Consider the following 13948-nt stretch of genomic DNA (forward strand, 5'->3'; position numbering starts at 1 on the left):
TTTGTAGATGATTTTTTACTATAATTTTGTTGTTTTTGGTGTTATATTCGATGAGTTATAATCCTTCAAAGATGAGATATCAAAACTAAAATATTTCTGTTTTTCAGCAAAATTTTAAACTTTTGTATTCTGTGAAATTCTTTAAACAAGAATATCTCATTCGTTTTAAGTCAGATTGACATACGGTCTTTCCAACGTGTAATTTAGAGTTTGTAGATGATTTTAGAATATAATTGTATTGTTTTTGGTATTATATTCGATGAATTACAATCATTCAAAGATGAGATATCAAAACTTAAATATTTCAACTTTTCAACAAGAAATTTAAACAATTGTGTTCTGTGAAATTCTTTAAACAATAATATATCTCACTGTGTAATTTAGAATTTATAGATAATTTTAGACTGTAATTTTGTTGTTTTTGGTGTTATATTCGATGAGTTACAATCTTTTAAAGATGAGATATCAAAGCTGAAATATTTCACATTTTCAACAAGAAATTTAAACTTTTGTATTATGTGAAATTCTTTAAACAAGCATATCTTATCTGCTTTAAGTCGAGTTGACATGTGGTTTTTTCCAACATGTAATTTGGAGTTTGTAGATGAGTTTAGACTATAACTTTTTTGTTTTTGTTGTTATATTCAATGAGTTAGAATCCTTCAAACAAATGGTATAAAGTATAAACAATCAAAGTTTGATCGGTTCAAAGACACAAGAAACGGAAACATATTCATTTTTACGAGTTGTACCGTATCAAACCCAAAAAAATATTCATTTTAACGGGTTATAACATATCAAACCCAACAACATATTCGTTTTAACGAGTTGTATCAAACCCAAAAACGCGTTTTAACAAGTTGTACTATATGAATGTAAAGTTGTATCAGTCCAAACGGGTCCAAGAATCGGTAAACCCAGACCTGGATCCGGTAAATCTCATCCGGTCCGGTCCACGGTCCATAATATTCTCCGAAACCGGTCCGGTCCGATTCGGCTCGATCCGGTCCAAATGCTCACCCTTAGTATAATCAGTATTGATATATAATTATAATGATAAGTAAATAAATAAATAGGTTAAAACTTTATGAAAAAAATATATATGATATCTTGATTTTAAAATAGTCTAATCTTTATAATATATAAGTTAAATATAAGTGTTTGAGATGGATTAGGAAAGCTGATATAGCTTATTACGATATGATACTTATAATAAGTGTTTTTTTATTGTTAGGGTAAAAATAAAATAAAATATGTTTATTGATTTAAATAAATAATTATTAATAATTTTTTTTCCTTCAAGTTAAACTTATTTGAAAGTGATAACTATTTATGAAAACCACTTTACTAGTTTACAAATATTTAATTACCCTTAAAAAAATCATAGCGATCATAATATCGTTTTCCTTTCATTTTCATACCAATGACGTGCATATCAATTTACTTTTTTACCCTTGTCTTTTTGATAAATTTATAAGTAACATGTATAATCAAAATTTGTCAAACAACAAACAGTAAAAAAAAAAAAACAAGTTATCATCTTATTGCTTTTAGGAAGAACATAAGATAAGTGAAACATTTTTTAAAACCCCCTTATTGATACCACTTAAACAAATATATATTTAAATAAGCAATGCCAGTACCAAAACAAATTAAGATGCAAGGGTATTCTCATGATGATGATATAGATTATTTTATGCACGTATGACTTTTATAATTAATACAAATTTTTGACAAATTTATGCCATGAGAAGTTTATTCACATTCGTAATGCTAATTTACTATCTAGCTAGAATCGACATATTGTTTCATTTAGAAACGCTTTAATCAGAAACGAGCATAACTTGATTGTTTTTAAAATACAATGAAAATTCGGCAAATTTGTATAAAATGGGATGGATTCATACATATTTATGTGTGATGTATATGCATGTTTATTATAACCAAATAAATGATAACTAAATTTCACATTAGAAAATTCATGATAGCATTTGCAACATTAATTTGATGTACAAACTGGTAAAACCTTCTGTGTGTGTAGATGCCATTAGGGTTTTACGTTTTAGGACATTTGAACGTGAATAAAATAATAATAAAAAGTTGCAAAACAATAAAATGCTAGGTTAAATAAATATAATAATAATAATAATAATAATAATAATACCAGTGCAGATGCTCCCTGAGATATGGATCGCTAGGATTAGGAACATCGGGGTCTGTCATTATCTGAAAAATATAAAATATATTTCTTAAATAAGAGTATTAATTAGTTGATAAAAAAAGGTTTTTTATAGTTGTCTTTTATTATTATAAACTAACTATCAAATATTAAATAAGTACATAAAACTAATAATAAACAACGTTAGTATATGGTGGACACGATAATGTTTGTGGCATTTTGAAGATTATCATTCATTATTTTTGTCAAATCCCAACTCTTTTTTTGTTTGAAATTTCTAGGGTTTCATTAGTCGAAGAGTTTCTTGGACTATATCATAAGTGTGCTATTATTTGCTTGAGTAGAACACTTAAGTCTGTTAGGAAAAACAGTTGTAAGTATTGTATTTGTAATTTCATTATAAATCGAACATCGAGAGCTGCCTAAAATTGTTCATTCCAACACATTTTAGTGTTTCTCTTGCACTATAATTAAGAAGTTAAATGATTTACTTACAAGAAAACTACTAACACAACCTTTACAAAAATAACAAAGACGTAAAGGAGTATTGTACCAGTGTAAAAAAGGATCTCAAGTCACCACCATGAACATCAACCTTAGGTTTACCAGTAACAGAAGAAGGAAACAGCTCATGCCCATTGTACACTTGGTTTGATAATTTGTACATTACTAGCATATTCACACTCAGAGTGAAACTGTCGACTACATCCCCGACCACCCTCCCAATCACCAGTGGATGATCCGGCGTTAGTCTTCGCGCCATTGATTCTGACCTTCAACAAACTGTAAAACTTGTGTTAAAGAAAGCCTTTAACATTAGCTCATTATATGCGACAGAAAGTGTTTATTGGTCACTTGAGTTTGATGAAGAAATGAACCATGGGCATCTATTGGTAGGGTTGAGGGCTCTCCATCCACATTAATGTTTGTCAGTATTTAATTGTCCTAGAATCAAAGAAATGATTGGTATTCCTTTAAATTATTTAAGAAAACTTAAAAAGTACTTTTGTTTTTAGTTATTCAGAACTTAAGTGTGCATGTGGGTAAAAGAAGAGAACAGTTCCTAAAATAGAAAAGACTCTTCTGGAATGCTTATATATGTAAAGTTTATTAAAATCAACATATAATATCACAAAAACATTGTATTAAGAAAAAACGTGATTGGTCCCTACTTTGCTAAAACATATTTGATTCAATATAACTATGTTTGGTCATTATGGTTTAATTGTTGTTTGTTTTTTAAAGGTAAAAGAACTAAAGTTTATGAATTATATCTGCAGATAAAGAAATTGACAAAACATTTGCAGTCTAAAAAAAATAATGTTTGTTTTTTAACATCTATAGGATATTAAAATAAACTGAAATATAATTTCTTTTTCTAACACCGAAACTTTAAATAATTATAGTTTTACAAAACTTAAATATAACTCATATTACCAAAATAAAAAAAAAATTAATTATTCATTCCATATTTTTTTAAAACAAAAACTAAAATGTTTTTATTTTTAATATGGTGCGTAATAGATGAAATTATTTTGTATTTCATTATATTTTAGTAATTAAGAAAACAATGTATTTATATAAGTCAATTTTCAAAAGTTAGGGATAAAACATAAATTTTAATAATAATATATTAACAACTAGATTATAGCCTGTGGAAACTACGGTTGATTTTTTAATTAAATTTTATAATAAAAATTTATAATTATTAATCAATTATTTTAAATAAAAAATTAATTAAAATATTTAGGTTTTTTTATTTATGTAAAATTATAGTAATTGTCTCTTTCTCACTCAAATGATTAATCTCTTATTAACTTAAAATCTTAGTTCTGACGGTTGCTTTTATTGATTATTATATGAAATTTGAATAACCGAGATAAAAATATTTATGACATTAGTTGTGAGACCAATATATTATATGAGTTAATTTTTTTTTAAAAAGATAAATATAAATGTCTAAATATTTAAGAACTTTGAATTTATAAGAAAATAAGAAAAACAATGAATTTAAAATGTTTTTATCTTTTAAATTTAAACAAATAATTTAAATAAATAAATAAAAGAAATTAATGATCTTTAATTTGAGAATTTTGAAATTAGAACCTAAGTCCATTAATAAAAATGATATTCATTTAATACTATATTTATTGTAATTATTACATTAAAATATTATGTGAAATTTAATAAAATAGGAAAACCCATGAAATGAAATGTGAAAAAAATTAATTCAAAATAATCACAAAATGACATTTGAAAAATTGAATGTGAATGTGACATTTGGCAAAAATGATCTTTATTTATTAGAGTAGATTTTTCATCCTAATATTAAATCTTATTTTTGAAACATTTTTATTCTAATATAATATTTTTTTATTATTTTAAATATTATAAAAAAGTATATAAATCAAATTTGACCTTATATTATCTATTTACATAAGAATGGTTTTAAACTTCTGTATATTAATTTTATTCTAAGGTTGGGGGTTTTTGAAAGAAAAGTGTGATCTAAAATTTTCAAGTTATATATTTTCTTTTTCTTTTTTGCGTAGAAGATGTCTGCAAGAAATGTCTTCCCGCATGCAGACTTTGGTTCATGTCTTTTTGGAGAAGAGGACACACAAACATTTTGACGTCCATTGCCTTTTGAGCCATATCTCGAAACCCTAATCCATCTTCCAAAGATATTGAGCTTATGTGGGTGTTTTGTGCGTGTGTGGTGCTTAGTAAAGAAGAAGATGACTTGTGGAGAAGCTTTGGACAAGAAGGAACTTGTAGATCCAGAGGTTATTCACCATTTCCAGCTTATTGGAGATATAAAGCTCCTACCTTGATGATTCCATGTGTTAGGTTTAGTTTAGGGCTCATTTTCATCATATAATGGTCCTTAAAGTGTTTCTTGAGATTATAAACTACCCCATGTAACACCCCGACTCCCATGTATAAATTTTACAACTTATATTTATATTCAAAGGCCTACTCGACGAGTTGGATGCCGCAACTCGTCGTTTAGAATCAGATATGGCCGCGTGACTTAAAGGACCTACTCGACGAGTTGGAGGACCCAACTCGACGAGTTGAAGCTGGAAAATAAAACTCTAATTTTTAGGGTTTGCACACTATTTAAAGGACCTTAAGTCCTTTCCTTCAGCCCCTTATCACCTTTTGACGTCCATAAGAAACCCTAATTGGTCTAAACCCTATTCTTGAGTGTGTGAGAGGCTAAAGTGTCTTTTTGGTGCATTTGTTGAAGAAGCTTGGAGTCTTAGAAGCTTGGAACGAGAAGAAGCCTTTAGATCCAGTGTCTACATTGTCTTAACTTGCATTTAAAGGTAAAAAGTCTTTACATTGGCCTTTCATTTGTTAGATCTCTTCTTAAGTGAGAATATGGGCATTTTAGTGCAAAAATGAAGTCACTCTCGGATTTGAGCTTGTCATAAGGGCATAGTTTCAGATATGGACTCCTCTAGGCCCTTATGAACATAAAGCCTCAAGCTTTATGAAGCTTTGGCCCTCCTTCATGTCCAAAACCTTCTTCTAATGTTAGTTATGAGTGTTTTAGCTTCATGGAGCCTTGCATGCACGTAAAGTTAGCAACTTTACGTGATAACAACACCCTAGGAGCATAGATCTACAGTTTGGAGCTTTGGTTTCACGTAAAAGCATCTGAATGAGAAATGGACTGAAGGAACTCGACGAGTAGGATGAAGATTAGCCATTTTTGGTTTCTGCATGGACTCGGCGAGTCAGTGAGATGACTCGACGAGTTAGTAAGGGTTTTTCCCGACATTTGGACACCACATGGACTCAACGAGTTGTCTGGAAACTCGGCGAGTCAACTAGGATTTTCATGATTTCTCGAGTTCTGAAGGAACTCGACGAGTCAGTAGGCTACACTCGACGGGTTGGGTTAACATGGACTGTTGACCTTGACCGTTGACTTTGACTTTGACCAAGGGTTGACCAGTTGACTTCTGAGGGTATTTTGGTAATTTGAGCTTTATAGAATTGGTTCCATGCTAACTGTAGGTGTGTGATTTGGAGCTATATTTGGGGAGTTGACATTATTATCCAGAGCTACTTGTGAGGTGATTTTTCCTCACTATACTCAAGGGTCTAAGGCACCAAGGCCGGCCCTTTGGATTGTTATCCTGTATTGTTACTGTTATGATCTGTTAGATCGGTATCCTAGTAGATAGGATGTTTCTATGTGATTATGATCTGTTAGATCGGTATCCTGATAGATAGGATGTTGCTATGCTTAGTGATCTGTAGATCGGCTTGACTGTCTGTTGAATGTTATGTGGTTATTTGATATGTGTGCACATGTTTGATTAGTGGTTGAGGCATCTACTTGAGTATGAGCCAACAGACCTGGGTATTCCAACCCGATTGTTGTGGGCCGAGAGTATTCCATCCCGATGATGATTTTACTCTTAGTATGTTGGCATTCCAACCCGATGGTTGTGGGCCGAGGGTATACTATCCTAAGGATGATTGGACCCATAGTATGTTGGCATTCCAACTCGATGGTTAAGGGCCTGGTGCATTCCAACCCGATGGTTGATTGGGCACATAGTATGTTGTTATTGTATATGTGTTATATGTTGTGCGGGTATTTTGGGGGAACTCACTAAGCTTCGGGCTTACAATTGTTGATTTTTTTCCAGGTACTTCAGACGATCGCGGGAAGGCGAAGGCGTGATCGTGTACCTCCTCATGTTTTTATGATTTGATTTCTAGGATAATCTGACATGAAACTATTTTGAAAACAATTTGTAATAATTATTTGGTTTTGAATAATTTAAAAAGTTTTAAATTGGCTTGAATTTTAAGGATGTTACTAGTTGGTATCAGAGCCTTGGTTTGAGTGAATTGGAGGAAACACTCGTGTGTATGCAATCTCAAACTAAGGGCAAGATTTTTAAAATGATTTTCGAATGGTTTTCAAAATACTTAAGGAGGATTAAAATGTACGATCAGCCGGAGCCAGTAAGTAGACCCCAAAATACCTTACAGATTATTTGATTTTGTGATATGTTAGAACAACATGCTAGTACTAGGGTAGGGATCTTCAGGGATTGCATGATAGAATTGCCTGATTATATGATGCCTGATAGCCAAGGGTTTTTCCTTATATGAAATTGGCATCATTACTATACTTGCTTAGTGTATGCATCACGGCTGTACATAATTAAGATCTTATAGCCTGAGAATGTTTGGTTTGGCCTTATTTCCTGTTCTTGTTTGATGAAGGGCTTTGGGTAGGATCAGGTATTCGAAAGTCTATCGGGTCCAACGTTATGTATGGCTAGCATACACGAGTGCTGCATGGTTGGTGGAAGTTTCATGGGTGGGTTATGCGGGGTCAGTTGGCCAGATATGAGATATTTAGCCTTCCTCTAGGAGTGAGAATTGAGCGCTCGCCATGCTTATGTATATTGTCAGGGCGTTGTGATGATACTTGAGACAAATATGGGTAGGTGTGGAAGGCAGTATGGGCCCGTACTACTGAAAGCACAGGACCCATACGCGTAGCAAGGAAGTCACAACCCCGAGGGATTTATCGGGAGTTGGTTTCCCATTGTTATATGGAGTATCTGATATCTTTCTGGTATATTTTCAGTATGGTGGTTACGAGGCGTTTTGTGACTGGATCCAAATCGGGATCAGGGCAGGGCAATCAGGGTGCCTTAGCAGTGCCCGAGACTCTCAGCCAGGATAGGCCAGCGTTGACAGAGGATCGTGTCAGGGAGATCATCCGCGAGGAGGTGGTCGAGATTGTCCGGAGTCAGATTCCGGAGATGTTTGCGTTTATCAAGACCGCCATGATGGAGTATTTTGATGACAGATACGCAACCATTACTGAGACTGCGGCTGCTGCAGCCTCCGCAGCTGTGACAGCTGCAGGTGCGGGGGTAGGTCGGGCTTTTCAGTACCGGGACTTCGATAACACGAAGCCCCCGAATTTTGATGAGACTCGGGACCCGATTGTAGCCATGAGGTGGCTATCTGATGTGGAGGGATGCTTCTTCACATGCTTATGTCCTGCTGACCAGAAGCTCAGATGTGCTCTGAACCTGCTGAGGTCCGGAGCAAAGGAGTAGTGGAGATTGATGACAGGGTCGTATATTGATGAGCAGAGAGTTGCAGTTACTTGGGAGCAGTTCATGGATATGTTCCGCGTTCGCTGCATTCCACGGGTTGAGCGAGAGCGGCTGGCTCAGGAATTCTTGGTTTTGAGGCAGGATGCAGAGTCGGTGACGGAGATCACCCATATGTTCACTGAGAGGGCGATGTTTTGCCCGGAGTTTGCTTCTGAGCAGGCTCAGATGACATGTTATCTGAGCATGCTCAAGACTGGCATCCGACAGTTTGTGGCTACCCAGCGTTGTGATACACTCTTTGAGTTACAGGAGGCCGCTAGGCGGTGTGATCTTGAGATTGAGCTGTAGTTGAGAGAGCAGCGGCAGGCCCCAACACAAACACAACCGACGCCAAAGCGGTCCAAGACCGCTGATTCTATGTCTGGAGGTCAGCACGGCTGCACTTGTGGGAAGTGCGGGAAGGCTCATTCGGGGGTTTTCCGATCTGGTAGTAGGTGCCACAAGTGTGGCAAGCAGGCCCACATTGCTAGGGATTGTAGGCAGCAGACTCCAGCTTCTGGGGTCAGACTTTGTTACCATTGCGAGCAGGTGGGCCATATGAAGGCCCAATGTCCCCTACTAGCCACCAAGCCGGCTCAGGCTCCAGCGCCGACTACACTGAGGATCACTGGCGGGAGTCAGGGTAGCGCAGGGCCCCCGAGGGCTCAGGGATGTGCCTTCCTGCTTACAGCCGAGGAGGCCAGGGCAACACCAGATGTGGTTGCTAGTATATTTCTATCCCTTATCTTTTTTATTATAATTGTTTTATGCTTATATGTGTTGTACCATGTTAGGTACATTCTTAGTGAACTCCTTACCTGCTTTGGTATTATTTGATTCCGGGGCGAGTCGGTGTTTTGTCTCTCCGTCGTTCAGTAGGGAGTTCGGTTTCCCTGTAGGAGAGCTAGAGTGTCCGTTGCGAGTCTCCATCGCTAACGAACACGGGATTTCTGCTTCTTCGGTTTATCGGGGCTGTGTTTTGGAGATCTTCAGGGTATCTTTCCCGATAGATCTGGTTCCGATTCCCATGGGGGAAGTATGTGTGATAGTGGGTATGGACTGGCTTAATCGCTTCGGTGCCATGATCGACTACGAGGGTCAGCGGGTGCTAGTTCGAACCCCAAGTGCGGGAGAACTGGTTATTTTCGGTGAGGGTACCAGAGTGGGATCAGGGTTTTGCTCAGCCGCTAGGGCGCAACAGTATATTCAGCATGGGTGTGCGGGTTATCTAGCGTATGTGGTGGATACACGGGGCAGGGATAACACCTCAGTTTCAGAGGTTCCAGTCGTCAGGGAGTTCGCTGACGTGTTTCCAGAGGAGTTACCCGGAGTTCCTCCGGAGAGGCAGGTCGAGTTTAGAATTGACCTTGTGACAGGTGCGGCCCCTATCGCCAAGGCGTCGTACCGATTAGCACCACCTGAGATATTGGAGCTGTCATCTCAACTACAGGAGCTGCTAGGTAAGCAGTTCATTCATCCGAGCAGTTCTCTGTGGGTAGCACCGATACTCTTCGTGAAGAAGAAGGATGGTTCACACCGAATGTGCATTGACTACCGGGATTTGAAAAAGTTAATGGTGAAGTGCCGTTATCCACTACCACGGATCGATGATCTCTTCGATTAATTAGAGGGAGCATTTTTGTTCTCCAAGATAGATTTGAGGTCCGGGTACCATCAGGTCAGGGTACGGGAGGAGGACGTGGAGAAGACCGCGTTCCAGACACGTTATGGACACTATGAGTTTGTGGTGATGCCGTTTGGGCTCACCAATGCACCAACTATATTTATGGACCTGATGAATTGGGTATGCAGACCGATGCTTGATCGCTCAGTCATTGTGTTTATAGATGACATCTTGGTGTATTTCAAGACCAGAGAGCAACACGAGAAGCATCTTCGGGAGCTATTGGGAGTTTTGAGACGAAAACGGCTTTATGCCAAGTTCTCGAAGTTCGAGTTTTGGTTACAAGAGGTTCAGTTCCTTGGACATCTCGTTAACCAGGAGGGGATTTTGGTCGATCTGGCCAAGATCGAGGCCGTTATGCAGTGGGAGGTTCCGAAATCTCCCTCAGATATTAGGAGCTTATTGGGATTGGCAGGGTACTACCGAAGATGCATACAAGATTTGTCCAAGATTGCAGTACCCTCACTCGTCTGACGAGGAAGGGGGTGGATTTCCGGTGGGGCCCTGAGCAGCAGAGGGCATTAGAGACCCTCAGACAGCGACTTTGCGAGGCTCTAGTCTTGACTCTCCCGGAGGGATTTGAGGATTTTGTAGTGTTCTATGATGCACCCATCACGGGACTGGGAGTGGTCCTCATGCAGACAGGATGGGTGATAGCCTACGGGTCGCGACAGTTGAAGCCGCATGAGACGAGATACCCCACACACGATTTGGAGTTGGGAGCGGTGGTATTCGCTCTCAATATTTGGAGATATTGTCTCTACGGGGTCCGCTGTACCATTTACACAGACCACAAGAGTCTGAGACACATCATGGATCAGCCGAACCTAAACATGAGACAGCGTAGGTGGCTAGACGTAGTCAAGGATTATGACTGCAAGATCCTTTACCATCCGGGTAAAGCGAAAGTGGTTGCGGACACTCTGTGCCGCAAGACAGCTGGATCTTCTATTCCAGTGACATGTATGAGGATATCAGTGGATTCTCCACTTGTGAGCTTGATCAGGGAAGCTCAGACTGAGGGTGCACGGTAGGAGAACTGGAAGTTGGAGAGGATTAGAGGCGAGATCACCTAATTTGTGTAGGACAGTCGGGGGTTATTGACCCGTTGCGGTCGGGTCTGGGTTCCGATGTCGTGTGGGGTCAGACAGATTGTACTGGAGGAGGCTCACAAGTATCGCTTCTCTATTCATCCGGGGCCACCAAGATGTACCGGGATCTGAGTTTGAGTTACCGGTGGCCGTGTATGAAGCGAGAGATCGCTTGGTACGTTGAGAGGTGCTTGACCTGCAGGATGGTCAAGGCCGAGCACCAGAGGCCGCTTGGCAAGCTGCAGCCTCTAGATACTCCTATGTCGAAATGGGAGCAGATCACGATGGACTTCATCACCAAATTTCCGAGAATGGCAAAGGGTTTCGATGCCATATGGGTCATGGTGGATCGATTGACCAAGAGTGCCCACTTTCTGCCCATTCGGGAGAGCTCATCGGCCGAGAAGTTGGCCGATGTATATATACGCGAGATTGTAGCTCGCCATGGGGTTCCGGGATCTATTGTCTCAGACCGCGATGTTCGGTTTACCTCCTGTTTTTGGCAGAAGTTCCACGAGGAACTGGGCACGCGTCTGCATTTCAGTACCGCATACCATCTGCAGACAAACGGCTAGAGCGAGCGGACCATTCAGACCCTCGAGGATATGTTGAGGGCTTGCGTCAATGACTTCGATGGGAGCTGGGACTCCTACCTACCCCTTCCAGAGTTTTCCTACAACAACAGTTATCACTCCAACATTGGTGCTCCACCTTATGAGCTATTGTATGGACATAAATGCCGCACCCCAGTCTGTTGGGGCGAGTTTGGTCACAAGGTGATGGATCGGACCGAGGTAGTCTTGCAGACTACCGAGATGATTCAGCAGATCAGACAGCGGTTGCAGACCGCATAGAGTCGACAAAATAGTTACGCTGACCGACGCCGATCTGAGTTGGAATTTCAGGTCAGTGACATGGTACTCCTGAAGGTCTCACCTGGAATGGTGTGATTCGCTTCAGGAAGAGGGGGAAGTTGGGTCCCCGATACATCGGGCCACATTCAGGATCAATGTTAGGGTAGGCAAAGTGGCGTATAGGTTGGATCTCCTGGAGGAGCTTAGTCAGATTCATAACACTTTCCATGTTTTACAATTGTGGAAGTGCATTCTGGATGAGGAGGCAGTGGTGTCGTTAGATGATATTCAAGTCGATGAGCGCCTGAATTACGTGGATAGACCAGTGGCCATTCTGGAGAGGAAAGTGAAGGTTCTACGGAACAAGGAAGTACCTTTGGTAAGGGTACAACGGGAGCATCGGAGGGGATCCGAGTGGACTTGGGAGCCGGAGACAGAGATTCAGGAGCATTATCCTGAGTAGTTCACCACAGTAGACTTCGAGGACGAAGTCTAGTTCAAGTGGGGGAGAATTGTAACACCCCGACTCCCAGGTATAATCTTTACAGCTTATATTCATATTCAAAGGCCTAATCGACGAGTTGGATGCCCCAAATCATCGTGTAGAATCGGATATGGCCCCGTTACTTAAAGGACCTACTCGACGAGTTGGAGGATCCAACTCGAAGAGTTGAAGCTGGAAAATGAAACCCTAATTTTTAGGGTTTGCAACCTATTTAAAGGACCTCAAGTCCTTTCCTCCAACCCCTTACCACCTTTTGACGGCCAGAAGAAACCCTAATCGGTCTAAATCCTATTCTTGAGTGTGTGAGAAGCTAAAGTGTGTTTTTGGTGCATTTGTTGAAGAAGCTTGGAGTCTTAGAAGCTTGCAATGAGAAGAAGCCTGTAGATCCAATGTCTAAATTGTCTTGGCTTGCATTTGAAGGTAAAAAGCCTTTACCTTGGCCTTCCATTTGTTAGATCTCTTCTTAAGTGAGAATATGGGCATTTTAGAGCAAAAATGGTGTCACTCTCGGATTTGAGCTTGTCACAAGGGCATAGTTTCAGATCTGGACTCCTCTAGGCCCTTATGAACATAAAGCCTCAAGCTTTATGAAGCTTTGGCCCTCCTTCATGTCTAAAACCTTCTTCTAAAGCTAGTTATGAGTGTTTTAGCTTCATAGAGCCTTGCATGCATGTAAAGTTAGCAACTTTACGTGATAACAACACCCTACGAGCTTAGATCTACAGTTTGGAGCTTTGGTTTCACGTAAAAGCATCTGAATGAGAAATGGACTGAAGGAACTCGACGAGTAGGATGAAGATTGGCCGTTTTTGGTTTCTGCATGGACTCGACGAGTCAGTGAGATGACTCGACGAGTTAGTAAGGGTTTTTCCTGACATTTGGACACCACATGGACTCGACGAGTTGTCTGGAAACTCGGCGAGTCAACTAGGGTTTTCATGATTTCTCGAGTTCTGAAGGAACTCGACGAGTCAGTGGGCTACACTCGACGAGTTGGGTCAACATGGACTGTTGACCTTAATCGTTGACTTTTACTTTGACCAAGGGTTGACCTGTTGACTTATAAGGGTATTTTGGTAATTTGGGCTTTATAGATTTGGTTCCATGCTAACTGTAGGTGTGTGAGTTGGAGCTATATTTGGGGAGTTGACATTATCATCTAGAGCTACTTGTGAGGTGAGTTTTCCTCACTATACTCAAGGGTCTAAGGCACCAAGGCCGGCCCTTTGGATTGTTATCCTGTATTGTTACTGTTATGATTTGTTAGATCGGTATCCTAGTAGATAGGATGTTTCTATGTGATTATGATCTGTTAGATCGGTATCCTGGTAGATTGGATGTTCCTAATTCTTAGTGATCTGTAGATCGGCTTGACTGTCTGTAGACTGTTATGTGGTTATTTGATATGTGTGCACATGTTTGATTGGTGGTTGAGGCATCTACTTGAGTATGATCCAACAGACCCGGGCATTCCAACCTGATGGTTGTG

At 39.4% G+C, this 13948-nt stretch overlaps 1 protein-coding gene across 1 annotated transcript in view; it reads right to left on the reverse strand.

The window, feature by feature from the left end:
• LOC145106189 (CEN-like protein 2) overlaps window positions 1-3066 on the reverse strand; it is a 47583-nt gene extending 44517 nt beyond the window's left edge. Inside the window, exons 1-2 of the mRNA XM_079043209.1 lie at window positions 2733-3066; window positions 2165-2226 (exon numbers count right to left, since the gene is read on the reverse strand). Of these exons, the coding sequence (XP_078899335.1) occupies window positions 2165-2226; window positions 2733-2942 (272 nt within the window). The 5' untranslated portion in view covers window positions 2943-3066. The remainder of the gene's footprint in view (window positions 1-2164; window positions 2227-2732) is intronic.
• Between the last annotated feature and the right edge of the window lie 10882 nt (window positions 3067-13948).

The sequence above is a fragment of the Lactuca virosa genome, chromosome 1 (assembly GCF_052849685.1).
Source record: "Lactuca virosa cultivar CGN04683 chromosome 1, Lactuca_virosa_CGN04683_v6, whole genome shotgun sequence".
NCBI classification, from domain to species: Eukaryota; Viridiplantae; Streptophyta; class Magnoliopsida; order Asterales; family Asteraceae; genus Lactuca; species Lactuca virosa.